Raw genomic sequence first — 16,791 nt, forward strand, 5'->3', positions numbered from 1 at the left:
TGGAATTTACTTATCTTTTTGAATTTAAAACAGTAACACTTCTAAAAAGTCTATGCTCTGCTATTTGCTTCTTCTGAAAACAGCCTTAGAATATACCAAAATTTCAGAATCAGACAAGACACCTGCACCAAAATGAAGTATTTTAAACCCACCTTAACATAAACACTCCTAATTGTACTTAAGGGAAGCAGAACTGCACAGAAGCAGAGTAAACAGGGACAAGAGAATCTCATCAACAAAACAGAAGTCATCCACTTTGTGAAAGGTTGGCATCACTCCCCTATTTGCTTTTGAAAACTACGCCAAAGAAACAAATACGAAAAATGAAAGCATGTGCACAGCATAAAGAAAAGCAGGTCAGAAAAATGGACTGAAATTCTGAAAAGCTTTTAAAGGACCTGTATAACAGCTGCAGAAACAGCTGATCTAGCTCTAGGTGAGGGGCAAAGCCTGACTACCTCAAATATAAGGACACATGGACCACACTATGCTCCCCAGCCCACAGAGGTACATCTATACTGCACCACACCATGTGCAATTCCCAACTCCAATGGATGTTTTCTGTGGGAATCTCTGTATCATGATCCTTTGCATGCTCAAAATTAACCAGGACTCAGACTTCTACATACTTAACTCACATTTGACAGCAGGATTCAATATTTTCAAACATACTTTCTTCATCCCCTTTTGAAGAAGGGCAAATCCTTAACTACCTCCTCATTATTAATCACACAGGTAAATCAACTGGCTGGCAACGAGGACAAGTGGAAGCTTAAAATTGAGCACATATTGATGCTTTGCTAATCAGAACAGGTACCCTTGTCTTATATATAGCTTCATACAAAAGTCAAGAATCTCCCTTTCTCCCTCTTCCCATGTGAGCCATTGTTTTCACATGTCAGAGAGAACAGCAGCTGTATTAAGGAGACCAAGCGGGAACATAAGGATTTTGGCTTTAGCATTTCTCTACATATTATGCAGACTACATGACGAAAAACACAACAGTTCCTCCAACAAAAGAAGTCAAACCCTTCTCCCCCAACCTCCCACCCAGCTTCCACGTTGCTCCACTTTGTATCTGGATTCTGCATAAAAGAAAAATGAGCCACAAAACTGTCTCATTATTTAATCTTCAGTGCATATTGATCCAGTATATACTGAGCAAAAATACAAATACAGCTATATAGTCGCTAAGGTGGTCTTTTTTCTTCTGCTATTCCCTTCTCTCGTTCTTCCCTCTGAATATAATGCCTAGGCATGCAGTACCTTCAGTGCATCTTCCTGAGTTGAAAAATCCTCGTAGATGCCAGTATTTAGCTCTGGTGCATTCAGCAGCAGTTCAACATCAGCCATGGCCAGCAAGACTTTGTTGATTTCAACCAAGTATTCAGCCGAAAAAGGCAAGGTCCTAACCCCTGCAGCAAAGTGGCCTTTTAACCTCTGCTGGACAGGGATTGCCTAAAAACATGAAAGTTCATTTCATATTTCAAAGAACAAGCAATTTTATGAAAAAATCGTAAATCAGTAGACTATATTCAGAATAAGTACTTTTCTACATTAAAAGACAAAACAAAGGCCTTTCTAGCAAAGTTGCATAAATTCAGAAAGCTGCAAGTCCTGCAGAGAATTGTTTCTATATTTATAAAAAAAAAGTTAAAAAATGGTAGATATCATGCTTCACAGTGACCCTGTGTTATTCTTTATTAAAACTCTGGGGAGTGGGAAGGGCACTGCTGTTTCTCTCACCTTGATCCTTACCATTTCCAGCACTTCTTGATCGAGCCTGTATCTAGTTATGATTACAACCCACTGTCTGTTTCCTTTATCATTAAGGACTCCCAGAAGTTACCGACTTACTGAAGCAGACTTTTTTCCTTCTCCACATTCTTTTCAATAAGGATCCCCACCCACATTTCCCAACCATTTTTTAAATAAATTAGTGCTCCACCAGTACCCCAAAATGCTTTTTGCAGCAATAAGAGACACTAACTCCTCAAGAGCTTGGCAACTGTTGTTATCTGCTCTGGCAGTAAGACCAGGCTATCTAGCCAAGTACCATGTTAGCAGATAAGAAAGCAAGAACAGTAATTTAATGAAGCTTTTTCTTGGATCATAAATGATTGCCTGGATCTGAAGCATTAGGAAGCCAGCTGCAAGGCAGCCATGCCTGGCAAAGGTAGCAGAGGCAGGTGAAGCAGATACTTCGAAGACTGAAAGCAGTTTTTTGCTGAAAAGGTTTCTTGTCCAACAGGATTCTGTTACCATCTCTGAAAACAGACCAGTTCTTTAAAATCAGCAATGAAAAAGTAAAGCCACCTCCAAATATTGCAGAATTCAAGCAACTTCTAAGTCACCATCCTGTACTCAGTGAATCTGAGTCAAGCAAGACAGAGACAGAAGCACTTGACTGTATGATTTACTAACAGCTGAGAACACACTTAAAAGTGTGAAGAATAAATGTACGTTAACAGCTATTTCAGCCAGTGAATTTTACTTTGCAATTAGTCTGGGCTGGGTACACACATGCAAATCACCAGCACAGCTGACAACCAGTAAAATATTAAGCCCCACTAACAAAGTTGTTTGCAAACACCTGTCTATCTTCCTCCTCCACATGTTTCTGAGCATTTCAAATACATCACTCAAATTAACTGGAATCTAACATACACAGCATGTGTAGTTCAAAAGAAAGAAGGATTGCAGCAGAAAAGGTATGTTCACGTATTCACCATTCAGGATTTCTTCTCATGCACCGAATGCTCCTAAGGATTTTATTTGTTTTGTGTTGGTTTGGGTTTTTTTGTTTTGTTTTTTAAAGTAGACAATCATCCCTGTATTGAAACTGGGGACACAGTTGTACTTCCACAAGACCTTTGCCACCAAACATGGTATGCTTTCAGTCATTCATTGCACACCAAAGAAATAGAATGTACAGGCACGTAAGCATAAATTGAGTCTACTGAAAACAAGTATTACAGACAAGCATCATAAAATACTCAGCATTGCTTTTGATTCAGTAACAGTACAGCAGGCAAGCACCGCAGTAAAAACCATAAACTACTTCATATGCTTTAGTTACAAACCCAGCATCTTGGTCCCTGATGCTCCCCAAACACATTTTCTTGAGGCACTGTATATATTTTGTCAGCTTCCATCACTGAAATTTGGAGCAAAAGCCCAAGGCTTAGACAGTGGTATGATTTCCTGTGGAAGGAGAGGCCCCAGGTCCAAAGAAATCAGACAAAGCTTGTGCAACTCAAAGTATCTTTTCCCCAGCAATGTCGAATAAGCCTGGGTTTGAACAAACACCAGGATGCCTACTGCAACACAGCTGCCTGCAACATCTTCACAAGGTGTTTTCTCTAACTCTCCATCACCCCACAAGTCCCATTCTCACACAGGCAACAGTCCAGAATCTGGACTTCACCCAAAAGAATAGGTCACTGGACTTTATTATATTTCTTCTTCACACACATTGCTTTATCTCCTATTAGAAAAAACTGGCACAAGATTTAAAACAGCATCTGTTGGCAGACAGCAAACTTGTTTTCCACTTGTTGCCAACACTGACATATACTGAAGCTTTCTGCTTCCCCGGTAGCACCATCCTGGGCCATGTTGCTGCTCTTTGGCAAAGCAGTGAATTCCTCCTGATGCTGTTCCTGCAGAGCACACCTCATTACTAATCTCCTCCAGCTGCCTCCCATCACAGAGATGATGTCTCCTCCTTTCACAACCCTCCTTCTTAAAGGTGAACATATGTAAGTGTTATAAACACATTAGTGCTTTACTATAGCTGAGTTAATATTGTTCAGCTGTTCTCTACCTTGCATTGCAGACTGGCAGCTTCTGAAATGCAGCATAAAGTACTAAAAAAATGGAAGAGCAGAAGTTTGACGTAACTGTCTCACACAAATCAAACACCTAAATGTCACAGAAGCTGTTTTTTAGGGGTTTGGGTTTTTGTTGGGTTTCTTTGTAAATTAAAAAAACACGCAAGCAAACTCTTTTCTTAAGCATCCACAAATAAAAAGTTAATCAAAGGTTATTTAGGAGGAGATCTGACTGGATGACTTAATAGCCCTTTTCTACTTTAATTTCAGTGGTGACACAGCATGTTCATTAAATTGGGCCTCTCAAATACTAGGAAAAATGTAGGACTGGGGAAAAAAGGGGACTACTCGGTTACTAGTGTACAGTCTATAAATAAGGCCTCTCAATGAGAGCTGCTAAAAATAATTTTAATTTAGTGGTCAAGTAAAAATTTGTTTCTTCCTATACTTAGCATCTAGTTTTACCTGCAATTCAGAATTTGGTTTCAGATTTTCTTCCCCTTTCCCCTTTTACACTTAAATATATTTTGAAACAAAATCTACCAAAGATTCAACTCAAGGAGATGCTCTGACTTGCTTCCAAGTGGATTTTGGAAAGTACTGCTCAAGAAATTGACATAAAATTAAATAATTTACCTTCCATGTTTAACTACATAAACATTTTAACCAAAAGCATTTACCCAGTCTAATCTCAGATCACCACACATTACTTATCATCTTTGCAAATAAATACCCTTTTGATTAGAAATGCTCACTTTTTAACCATTCCTTGCCCCTCCTCTCTCACACTCAAAATATTTCATAGCTAGTTTTCTAAGAAAAGGTTTTCCAAAGCTAAAAGCTCATGTCCATTTTATTTGTTCTTCTGGGTTAATTAATGCAGTCAGTAAGCAACATATTTATGGGCAATGTAGCTAACGGTTCATATTTAAGTGACCCAGAACCTTCCCTATAAAAAGCACAATAGGCAAACAAACATGTTTTCTTTATTACAGGAATAATACTTCAAGAGCCTTCAAGATGGTGTCTGTGTTTCAGTTTATAGGAAAAATTGCACTGTGCCTGCAACAGCAAATTCACTAACCATCTGCAAAATTATCTTTTTCACTTCAAAACAGTTTTCTAAAACCTGGAAAAATCTCTCAGGAACTTCAGTCAACTAATTACCTCTGCAATTTAAGGTTTAATTTTTCCTTTCCCTCATTCTGAGCCAAGTCGGAATAGAGCAATTTAAATAAATACTAAAGCAAGGTTAGACAAGAAGGAACTCAAGCAGATACAAACTTCCAATGCAGGCTTTTCCAGCTACCGGATTTGTGGCAAAACAAGGGTTATTCAGAAGTACCTGCTATGCAGAAGGGTTACCAATATTTCAGAGACACTTAACTCCATAATCCCTAGAAGCGTACATGATGAGGAATATTTATGATCCAGCTACTTCCAGCAATCAATATATAGATATATATGACCTTCAAGCACCATAAATAAGTCTTCTCCACACTGATTTACAAAAACGTAAATAATGTATTACATAAAACCTTAACTGGAGTCTACTCCCCACCTTTGCAGCTGAAATCTTTCTTTCCCTCCCTGTTTGTTCATTTCAAGCACTAGTTTCTCTTGCTCTGCTCACTGCACCTTCCTTACATCAAGGTGAGGAGTTGAGCCAGCTGCACACCACTGGGTCAAGAATTCATTTAGTGCTTCTCAGTCTTGAGCCGAGATGAGCAAAAAGCACTGCAATTTGCTATTTGGTTGTCTGGGGGCCCTATGGATACATCCAAGGTTTCCCTTTCCCCACCTTCATCAGACATCCCTACTGACTAAAAGAAGGGGGAGGGCATGTGTTCAAGCACAGAATAGATGGTAAAAATTGGGGAGGGGCAGTTTCTGTTGCAGAATTTTAGCATTAGGATCCCCCCTGGTGCTGAGGGTAAGTCAAGTCTGGTGGCTCAAAGAAAGTTCTGGATCAACTGTGTTCATTTAAAAAGATGATGATATTTGGGACCACTATTTCTCCCTTCAGAAATGGTATGGTCCCATACCATTCTTGGTGTTCAAGATCAATTAGTAAAGCAGGTGAGAGAACAAGCCATAAAACTAAAATAAGGTCACCCGAGACAGGCTGGCTTACCACTCAAATGTCAGAAGGCTAGAGGCACAGGCACATGAAGCAAAAGCAGCAGTTTTCGAGTTTCACAGCAGTAATGAAAACTGTTGTGGTCCCTTTCTGAAAGCCTAGCTGACTCAGCTGGACTAGAAACTACATCTGGGAAGTATAAGGATATTTTTACACAACTTCAAATCTGAGCAAAGATAACGTTTCTCCATCAATAGCCTATTGTAATCGCTATGGTAATACATATCTACATGATATTCTGCATTCAGCACCCAGATAGCAAGATGCAGTAATCCAGGAATGGATCCAGCAGTGCCAGGGATTAGTTGAAGTATATCCCTAAAGAAAAGGGTTTTACAGGAGGCAAAGGAACTTCCTTAGAGAAGACCAGTCAACCTGCAGTGAGACCAACAGTGACAAGGAAGACCAGTCTGTGGCACAATGGGACTGCTCCCATTAGCAAAGAACCATCCAGGTGCACCTTTTTCCCCTTTTCAATCTGGTAATTGATGCACTCAAAGCAGCTGAGCAGCTGATGATCAAACAGAAAAACTGAATCATGTTGTTTTACTTTAAATGTGTATGGATGCCCATTTCCTTCAAACAAAATCCCTGGCATCAGTCAGGTCCCAAGGAGCTCACGTGCAAGTACCACAGTACACCAGGAGTGACCACTGGGGACCCAACAGAGCGGTCAGATGTTGGACGGTTAAACAGACCCTGAGGCCATCTTTGCTGCCCAGCTCTGCATGGGAGGCTTATAATTTGAAAAAGTCTCTCTAAAGAGAAGCAGATTTAAAAGGTTTACTTTCATAGCTGATACTGAATAGCCTGCGTGACCAAGGAGAGCAGACTGTCTGCCATAGGTCTACAGCTTTCACAGGCAGCTGAAGCCACATAGCACTACAGCTGCGAATGAAGAGCACCACATTATGATTTTGTGGTGTAAGTCTCACAGGGAACCAGAGCATTTTACCCCTGCCTCCAAGTTAATTGGTGCTGGGTTAAAAAGTTACAGAGCAGTCAAAAAGAGATTGATTGGTTTTAATTATGAAGCTTCATATGCAGAAACTGAGAAGTACTTTACAGATTGCCTAGCCCCCAAGCTTCTCCAAGAAATTACTTACTGCTTCACAAGGTTCCTCACTGTTATTGCCTAAAATATTAATGTAATTACCATGCGACCAAAGTGTTTTGAAGGATGAAAAGAAATAGAATTAAAAAAAAAAAAACACCAAAAAACCCCCACAAAACCACAATAAAAGAATAAAAAACACTGAAAGTATCTGTACCCTCAACAATTAAGACATACAGCTTTCTGGGCAGTAAATTTTATCAGACCCTGACATCCTATTAAATCAGTTGTGAAATTGTTTGTCAAGACCCGCACACACACAAATTATCACACAACTCTTCTCATCAGAAATACTTCAACCTTTGTCATTTTTATTAATCTTCATTATGTACAGTAATATCAATCACATGAGAGTAGTTATCACTCCCTAAGCACTTGAGGTGGTGAAAGGCAGCATCAGAGTAGTTACAATAGCCCAACCACAGAATGCAGAGGCACTGAGTTTAAGCCTCAAACAAGGCTTTTACCATACCTGCACCACCCAGACATTGATTCAGGCTGGTTGAGCCAGGGTATCAAAAAAAGCTAAGCGTAATCCCCATGAGCAAGACTGGCAAGAAAAACTGTCCTGATTCAACCACACTGCCCAGATCACACTCTAAGACTTGGGCCTGATGGCTGGGATATTTTGGACCTATGATGACTATGTAGAAATCCCAAACTAGTATATGCAAATAGTTTCCTAATGAAAAATGAATGCTGTCATTTTGAAAACACTTCTTTCCAAGAAGGTGTCAAAAGAACAGCCATAAAACCCTAATATATGAATCTCTAAAGCTCACTGTTTGCTCTAAGAAAAAAAGTCTCTCATTTACCTGTAGTTTTTGTTCATCTTCCACACCTTGCAGCCCTGACAGACGGTGCTCAGCCTCATCCAGCCACTTCATTAGACTGTCATGTTCCTTCTTATACTGGGAAAACACTGGAGAGAGTTCCACCGCCTGCCTCCTTTGAAATGACCTGCACTCCTACAATGCAGTATATTAGGAAAATACGGTATAAGAAGAGGTAAGTAGTGAACAGAATAGGTCTTATTTATTTGAAAAACAAAAACACTGGAGGGATTCATTTGAAGAAGCAAATTCCAAAATATGCAGTACTAGCCATTTATTTCTTTAAAATAGGTATATTCTATTTAACTGCACAGACATGTAATCAAAGCCAGACTGAGGGTCTTACCCTGCGTTTGAGCTACACCTGACCTTACCAACCCTAATATGATTCAAACGGGTGAGCTAAAAGGAGTATAAGAATACAGATCCCCTTTGTTCTACACAAAAACATTTTTAATATGGCACGTGTACGAAAGCACCACAACATACTAGAGTCCGCAAGTGCTGATAATACCCTCTGTAGAAAGCAAGAGGAATTCAGGAACAGACTCATATTCACATAAACCTCGTCAGCTGAGAACTCAATGAATATGTTTGTGTACATGTGTCTATGTAGTCACTCTTCACACAGCCTGGTGGTGGAGACAAACCTTTGCTGGAGGGCCAGCAAAGACAAGTGAAGCAAATGCCCGACTGTCTGCACCCATCTGTGTAAAGACAAATAGGGTGGTCCTCTGTGAAGCTGTGAAAAGGACTTCAAAAATCAAAACGACTCCCCCAAAACTTTGGAATGACAAAATTCATATTTTGGAAATGCAAAGATTCAGAGAGTCAGACTGTGTGTAGGCACATATAACTCTTCCCCAGATAATCTTATACACTAAAAAGTTATAACCAGGTTGTAAGTGGGATACCAAAGGGAAGACTACACAAATGAGCTTTAATTATAGTAACTATCATAATCATACCTGCGCACTGTTGTACTTTTTCTGCAGAAGCAACAGCTGTATGCGAATCTTCTCTCTCTTATGGTCTTCCATAGGCTGCTGTAACAACTGCCCTCCTCTCTGTAAAACTTCTTCAATCTGAGCTCTTTCTTGATCCAGCTAAAATTACACAGGTCTGTATTATCTATAGAAAGCTCAGCTATGGTTTCCAAAATGAATTTATCACCTGATCAGATATTAACAGTAACGGTACCAAACTGTTGCTTTATTATCCAAATGTGAGACAAAAAAATTCAAGCAGAGATTCTCCTCCACAACTACAAAATCCTAAAATCCAACTTGGTCATTCCATAAACTTCATAAAGAGATGTCCTGCAGGAAGCTCACTCAATGAGCCAGCAGTAGGCAGCCACAGCAAGAGCGTGCTATGACTTCAGCTCCATTTCTATTCTAAACATTCCTTGACAATAATAAGCAAGCTCAGAGCAGAATAGTAAGAAAATGAAAACATAATAAATATAACAACAGCACAAAGGGAAGCATATGTTCTATAACAATAGGTCCTTCCATAGAGGCCTTTTAAAAAAATGTTTTCTGTAGTATACATGCCATTTGCCATAGACATATTCAGCTTTCCAGCTCAGTTCATAATATTTCATGTGCTTAAAAGGAAGGCAGATAGGGTGACCTGGCAGGCCTTTACCCAATTTTGTAGCCAACAAGACTATTGTGGACAAGATGCAAATAAAAGTATGACAGTTTTATACAGGCGAATAGCAAAGCCTAGATAAGAATCCAGGAAAAGATAAATTTTGTTCCAAGTTCTTATTTGGACTTGCTATGAGCCATATTACAACACTCTTATTTGCACCTCATTTCACAAGCATCCACTGACCTGACCTATGCACTGTGATTCAATATCATACCAGTTTAAATTTAAAGTGAAAAAAAAATATCTACACAATGCAATAGATTAGAGACCCAAAATTGCCAAATACATAGTAAGAGTCTCAGCTGCATTAAGTAATCATTTCAACATAAGTTCAGACAGTTAGATATGAAGAAAGACAGAAAAGTTTTGCTTTTACAGGAAGCACTCCTTATAAACAGCTACTTTGGGTAGAAGAGAGAAGATAAATGAAAATCAAAGTTCTCTACCTGAATTATATAAAGCCATGGTGAAAATACAGACTGATGTATGACTAGTTACTCTCAGCGCACCAGCTATGGGAAAAGTATGGGAAAATTGTGCAGTGTTTCCAACAACCTAGCAATTTCCTTCATTTTCTACTCCTGTCTTAAATTTGATTTTCTCAGCAGAATTCCCCCTCAAAGTCTGGAGGAATGTAACACGTGGACAAAATAGAAAAGGAGTTAGTCAGTTATTTAATTCTTCCATTGCTCACAAACCTTTTCATCTTCCCCACTCAACTCCAGATGTTTTTCCACAACTTTTAACATATTCTGTACGTCACCCTCAAATTTTTCCAGGTCTGGAAAAGCTACTCTGACTTCACAGGGCTCTGACATGACAGGAAGTCGTTCTTGTCCAACAAGCATCTGCAAAGCAAAATAAAATTTTGTTCAAGCTGAAAATTTAGTCTGAGCTGTCACACACAGTTTAATGATTTAAACCAATTCTCCATGAACAGGCATACCAGTTTGTAGGACCATCAGATATCAGCATAAAAAAAAAAAAATTGCAAGAGTTGTTTGATCTAACACTGAGAGTTAGCTTGGACACAGTGTTGATAGGTATTACACCAAGCTTCTACCTTCAAACTTCAATCTGAGCATTTTGGTCTCAAAACAAACAAAAAACCTCCAGTCACATGAGCTTATGGTGTTGTTCTGTAGTTCATATAAATATGTACTGCAATATATAGATTTTTCTGAATCTTTATAACAGTTATCGGTAAATTTTCCCTTGCAACTCAAGTCATCACCTGCTACTCAGGTAAAAAAAGCAGTTGGTCTAAAATCAGTCTGTCCATTTTTCACACATAAATATCTACACTTAAAAGAGAATCAAAAGCAGCAAAGTGCTGTTCTAACACTTAAAGATCTATCCCCTAAAGCTATTGGCCATCATTTTGGCATAGACCCCCGCAAGCACGTTTTGGGGCTTGCTTATCCTCACCTTGGCACTTTTGATGTGCTGAGAGACCTTCTCAAAGTTACGGTTCAGTTCTGCCAATTTGGGTTCAACAAGTTCACGGCATGACACCCCCCGACCATTCATTAGGATGATAGCCTGATCACGCACATTATCCACTCGAAGACTAACATCATCTAATTCAGATGTTAAGCGCTAAGAAGTGAAAGAAAAGGCAAATGGTTATCCTAGGAAAGGAAAAAATACTTTAAAAACGCAGGCAGCAAGCCTGACTTGACTTAATTTAGAATCCAGAAGTGGTTACTTGACAGCAACATTTCCTACCTTCACAGTTTCCTCCTTTTTGCTTGCTGACTTTTTCTCAATCTCATCCAGCAAGGCTTCAGCCTGATACAACCAAGTACTTATGTGGGCAACATTTTCATCAAAAATTTCCAGCTGGCTCTGATGATTCTGGAAAAAGATAAAAAAAAAAGTATCAATGTGAGAAACTTAAAAAAATCCACAAAAAAACCCACAAAAGCCAAAAACACCCACACAAAAAACCACACACCAAAAAAAATCCCTGCCAAAACCACCATTATGAGTAAAAAGAACATCAATGGAATAAAGTGTTATGGATACACCTTGGAAAGGAACACTGAAAATTAGATTGTACCTATCACCTTCAATAAGTATTTACAAGAATTCAATTTTCATTCTAGACCCTTTGATGTTATCGTTCCTAATTCATAAAAAGGGAAACAGTAACAGCTGAAGTGGTTTGTCCAACTAAATAAAGACAGACAAGGTATTACAACATTACAGCTAGACCACATCATCTCAGTTGACCAAAACACCCATGATTTTTTCAGTTATCACTAGCAGATACAACAGTACGCATTACATGCAGTTGTTGTTGGGTCTTTTTTGAATTGAAAGGGGATTACACCAAAACCTGCAAATTATAATAGTCAAGTTTTGGTATTTTACTGATTACATTAAAATATTTCTTCCTCTTAAGAAAAGTCACCACATTGTAGACATGTCAATTAGGTCTGCTTTCATATGTAGTCAGAAATAGTAACATTAGGTGCCACAGACAGAAACACCACATTATTCTGTGTGGTGTATCACACAAAGCTATCGGATTCAGAGAAGTACCATCCTGCTTAAGCACAGAGCTTCTTACCCAAAAAAAGGGTAGCTAAGCTTTGATCTTTTAGACTAACAAAACAGAGGGAGGAGAGGAAAAGAGAGAAGGCCTGTGATTGGTCTCTATATCAACATCAAGAAACTTATATCTTCACCTAGAGAAAGAAGAATTTAACCTAACAAAGTCAGCACAAGGACAATACTCATCACCAGACATGAACATAATTTAGAAGGTTTTTAGTTGTGGATCATCCTTACAGCATTTACAAATAAGGGTAAACTACCTGACTGCTCCTAACATGGACATCACCGGATTATGAGACAAACAGTATGACCTGCAACAGGCACTGAACAGGATGCAGAGAGCTCACCATCTAGGTATACACCAAAGTTTCCACAATTTCAGCCCGTATCAGGGGCTTCTGAAGGTGGATTGTCATAACTAGCTGAACAATACAGAAATACCTATCTAAAAACATCAGTCTGATACTAGCATCACTTGTAGACTGCTTCATGTCCATTTAGCAAAACTTGCAGCTTTAGGCTGTATAATACGCTTAGTCTTCCATTTACTCAGCCAAACAGTCGCTGTTGGCCTCAACCTTGAGTTGGCATACTCTTAAACACTTGCAGTTATGGGCTGTCTGAAAGAGCAATAGGCTGACAGAGAGTCCCAAGTGCTTTGCTGAGCACCACTAGGGAGTTATCAATTGTCCATTAAACAGCCATCATCTGGGCCTCGAGGAAATCTGGACACAAAAATGTTCTGTTCATGCTGGAGCTGGCACAGAGGTTTCTTTCAGGCTGAATAAAGAGCAGCACACACAGCAGCCTCATGGAAACCAGTCCTTTTGGGCTAGTTCCTTTTGTTTTCTACTTCCATTAATAAATTCATGAGCTTATAGAAAGTTACATAGAAAACACAAGATCCAACTTCTGGGCTCTAATTAACCTGTTATGAAACAAAAAACACTTCCATAACCTGGTGGGTTTTTTCCCCTCATTTTAATCAGGCAGAATCAGCTACTACCAGTTAACGAGTAAACCCACTAGCAGTTTTATGAATGCTTTCATGCCCCATAACCCACTCAGTCAATGTGTGATGGTAGATGCTGCCTTTCAGGATAGTTTAGAAAGTTACTTCTATGCACTAGGGTAGCAAGAATTGTATTAAGAGCTAAATAACAAGTGGACACAAAAGGCTAGCACTATTGGTGTAGCAAAAGAGAAAGTGATAAAACATTAACAGGGAAGAGGTACAAGGAGATAAATTTGTAAACAAGGACAAAAGATTAAAAATGTAATGCAATAGCACATAAAAGGGGGGGAGAAAGGAAAGATAAAGAGATTAAAACAACAGATGTGTGAAAGGTGTTCACTAAGCATACGCTAGATTTTCTACAGAAAAGAGGAATTATACCACAAAGTCTAGGGAGAGTAACAAACCCAGAAAAGAGTCCTAGCACTGAAGCCAGGAGAAAGAGAAAGGCAAAAGGAAAAAAGTTAAACGTAGTTTTATTCTCTACAACTAAGCAGGTTATTCCCACTAGGTCAAGTTAACTGTCTGCCTGGGATATTTACATAGTTTCACGACTCTCACATCCAGATTCTGCATTTTCATCTCCTACCCACTGAGCACAAGCCACTACTACCAAGCGCATGGCACCAATGCCTATCAGCACATCTAAAACACTTGCAAAACAGTTTCCCACCTTCCTCATTGTATATAACCTCATGACTCACCTCTCCATCTACAGAGTAACTAGATATCCATTCTACATTCCTTTAAGTCCATGAGGCATCATGGAAGTTTCACATCACAGCGAAGTGAGACAAGTAAAAACTGCAACTGCTCCAAGGATGTGACGGAGAACCACCCTGAATATTTCTCACACGTGCAACTTACCAACAAGGTGTCACACCAGTCCTCGGTCCAGGTCCGAACTCTGCTCCAGCCAGCATTAAGGACACACAGCTTCTCCTCCAGGGAAGTCTCACTCCCTTCCACCAGAGCCTGGAGCGTGGTGCAGCTTTCTGTGATGCTCTTCAGATCAACTTTCCTCCTCTCCAGCTCTCTCAGCACATTCTGAAACAAGAGGAGCCATTAACACTGCACACTGCTCCCAATCACAAGGGCAAGGGAGCCAGATTTTTACCTCCACAGGAAACAAATAGTATCATAGATGATCTTCACTTGAGAAAAATCAAACCAAGTAGAATCACCTTCTGTTTATACTCACTCTCTGTAGATAGTGATCTCTTTTTTTTTTTTTTTTTTTGGGGGGGGGGGAAGAGCACACGCGCGCAAGGGCACAATGCATGAAGTATCCTGAATAACTTAGCTTGAGACCTTTTTCTTGTGTTGTCTTATAATATCTTCACAGTTCCTTTTCATTATGTAGGTAAAGCAAATGCATCACATCACATGATAGGTCCAATTTTAAAAGGTTCTTTTCTGCACTGTCAAGCACCACAGAGAACGCAGTTTTCAAGAGACACTTTGGATTTCTCTGTATCTTTTCTTATTAAAGTACTTCTACAGTTGGCAACAATGAGAAAAGTGGTAGGCCAAGGCTGAATGGTTTTTTGAGAACCACCACCCATTACTGCATATGTTCAATTCACTTGCTACATATTACAGAAGCCCTATTGTTATACTACCTATACATAGATATCTAAATAGCTTTAGCTTGAATATGTTTTCCAAGTCATCTCTGATTTTAAATAGGTTTTTTTTTAATCTAAAAAAAGATCACCTTCTTTGAAAGAATGCATACTGACATACAAATTAAGTTGTATGTCATCTCTTGAATATCAGTATATGGCTTCCATGTAGAAAATAGCACTTCTTGCCATACAAGATCACCGATTATTATTGATAACATCTGGCTATTTAGAAAGCTCTTTGATGTCACTGTACATTGTGTGGAAGAATGCAGTTAATCACAACTAGTGTCTGGAGCTCCTCGAGCATCTTACTATCTGTGAAGTAAAGAATTTATTATTTTATCATAACTTATTATCTTAGAGACAGAAATAAATACTCAAGTTACTACATTTTAAAATTGCCTCTAGAAAACCTTAAGACAGGAAGGACAACTTTGCATGCAACATAATGGGCTTGTCCTCCTGTTGGTGCAGCGTAAGAGTTCATGAACTATTTGCATTGCTTACAAATGTATAGTAAGTATACTTCAATAAGTATTTACAAACTTGTTTGGTAAGAAGTCTTAGGGATACTGCCACAGCAGAAGTGTAGCACTAATAATTGCTAAACCCGAGTGAAATGGGTGAGAGCAGGTTATAGTTAGATATTTTTGTAATTTTAGAATCATAGAATAGTTTGGGTTGGAAGGGACCTCTAAAGGTCATCTAGTCCAACCCCCCTGCCCTGGGCAGGGACATCTTCAGCTAGATCAGGTTGCTCAGAGCCCCGGCCAACCTGACCTTGAAGGTTTCCAGGGATGGGGCATCCACCACCTCTCTGGGCAACCTGTGCCAGCGTTTCACCACCCTCAGCGTAAAAAATGTCTCCCTTATATCTAGTCTAAATCTACCCCCCTTTAGTTTAAAGCCATTCCCCCTTGTTCTGTCGCAACAGGCCCTGCTAAAAAGTTTGCCCCCATCTTTTTTATAAGCCCCCTTTATGTACTGAGAGGCTGCAATATGGTCTCCCCAAAGCCTTCTCTTCTCTAGGCTGAACAACCCCAACTCTCTCAGCCTTTCTTCACAGGAGAGGTGTTCCAGCCCCCCATCATTTTTGTGACCCTCCTCTGGACCCGCTCCAACAGGTCCGTGTCTTTCTTATGCTGAGGGCTCCAGAGCTGGATGCAGTACTCCAGGTGGGGTCTCACCAGAGCAGAGCAGAGGGGCAGAATCACCTCCCTCGACCTGCTGGCCACGCTTCTTTTGATGCAGCCCAGGATACGCTTGGCCTTCTGGGCTGCGAGCGCACATTGCTGGCTCATGTCCAGCTTTTCACCCACCAGCACCCCCAAGTCCTTCTTGGCAGGGCTGCCCTCAATCCCGTCATCCCCCAGCCTGTATTGATACCGGGGGTTGCCCCAACCCAGGTGCAGGACCTTGCACTTTTGTAAGCTTTCAAGTTTTAAGATTGTACACAGACCTATTCCAAAAGTAAAAGGTGACAGAAAACAACTGGAAAGATCAGTACTGCTGAACTGTATCAGCTGACACTTGTTGCTAACTCAAACTATTACATATACAAGTTTCTACAGTGTGAGAAAATAGATACTTTGCTGCAGAATAATTGTAACACATTTGCCTGCTTCCATGAAAAGTTCCAATTTTTAGATGAAAGAAAATAAGGAATTACAGGAGCTTTTTGTTTTGCAAAGTCACAATTTTGAAGACAAAGCTGTTTCAGTGAAAAGTTACAAACTCAATTTTTCATTACAAATGTCAATTAACTTTGTTTGCTCTACAGGTAAAATATTTGACCCAGCCCAAAATTATATTTGCTGATAATTAAGAATATTATACTTATGAACTGTGTTAGAGATACAGTAAGTCATTTAAATACCTATTAATACCAAACATGTAGTAAGATCTTCAATATTTCACTGGCCATTTAAGTTTGAGGCAAGATGCCTGAGATGAAACAAATCAGACTAGGTAAGGTACTGAATATGATATACTGAATCTACTAAAATT

The 16,791-nt window shown here is 39.5% G+C and overlaps 1 protein-coding gene across 2 annotated transcripts in view; it reads right to left on the bottom strand.

The window, feature by feature from the left end:
* The window catches only part of UTRN (utrophin), a 418,084-nt gene that overhangs the window by 262,011 nt on the left and 139,282 nt on the right, over positions 1-16,791 (bottom strand). For both annotated transcript variants that reach the window (XM_076333919.1, XM_076333918.1), the window contains 7 exons: positions 14,024-14,203; positions 11,308-11,436; positions 11,008-11,178; positions 10,278-10,427; positions 8,889-9,026; positions 7,903-8,055; positions 1,267-1,458 (listed from right to left, as the gene is read on the bottom strand). In XM_076333919.1, the coding sequence (XP_076190034.1) occupies positions 1,267-1,458; positions 7,903-8,055; positions 8,889-9,026; positions 10,278-10,427; positions 11,008-11,178; positions 11,308-11,436; positions 14,024-14,203 (1,113 nt within the window). The remainder of the gene's footprint in view (positions 1-1,266; positions 1,459-7,902; positions 8,056-8,888; positions 9,027-10,277; positions 10,428-11,007; positions 11,179-11,307; positions 11,437-14,023; positions 14,204-16,791) is intronic.

The sequence above is a fragment of the Aptenodytes patagonicus genome, chromosome 3 (assembly GCF_965638725.1).
Source record: "Aptenodytes patagonicus chromosome 3, bAptPat1.pri.cur, whole genome shotgun sequence".
Taxonomy (NCBI): domain Eukaryota; kingdom Metazoa; phylum Chordata; class Aves; order Sphenisciformes; family Spheniscidae; genus Aptenodytes; species Aptenodytes patagonicus.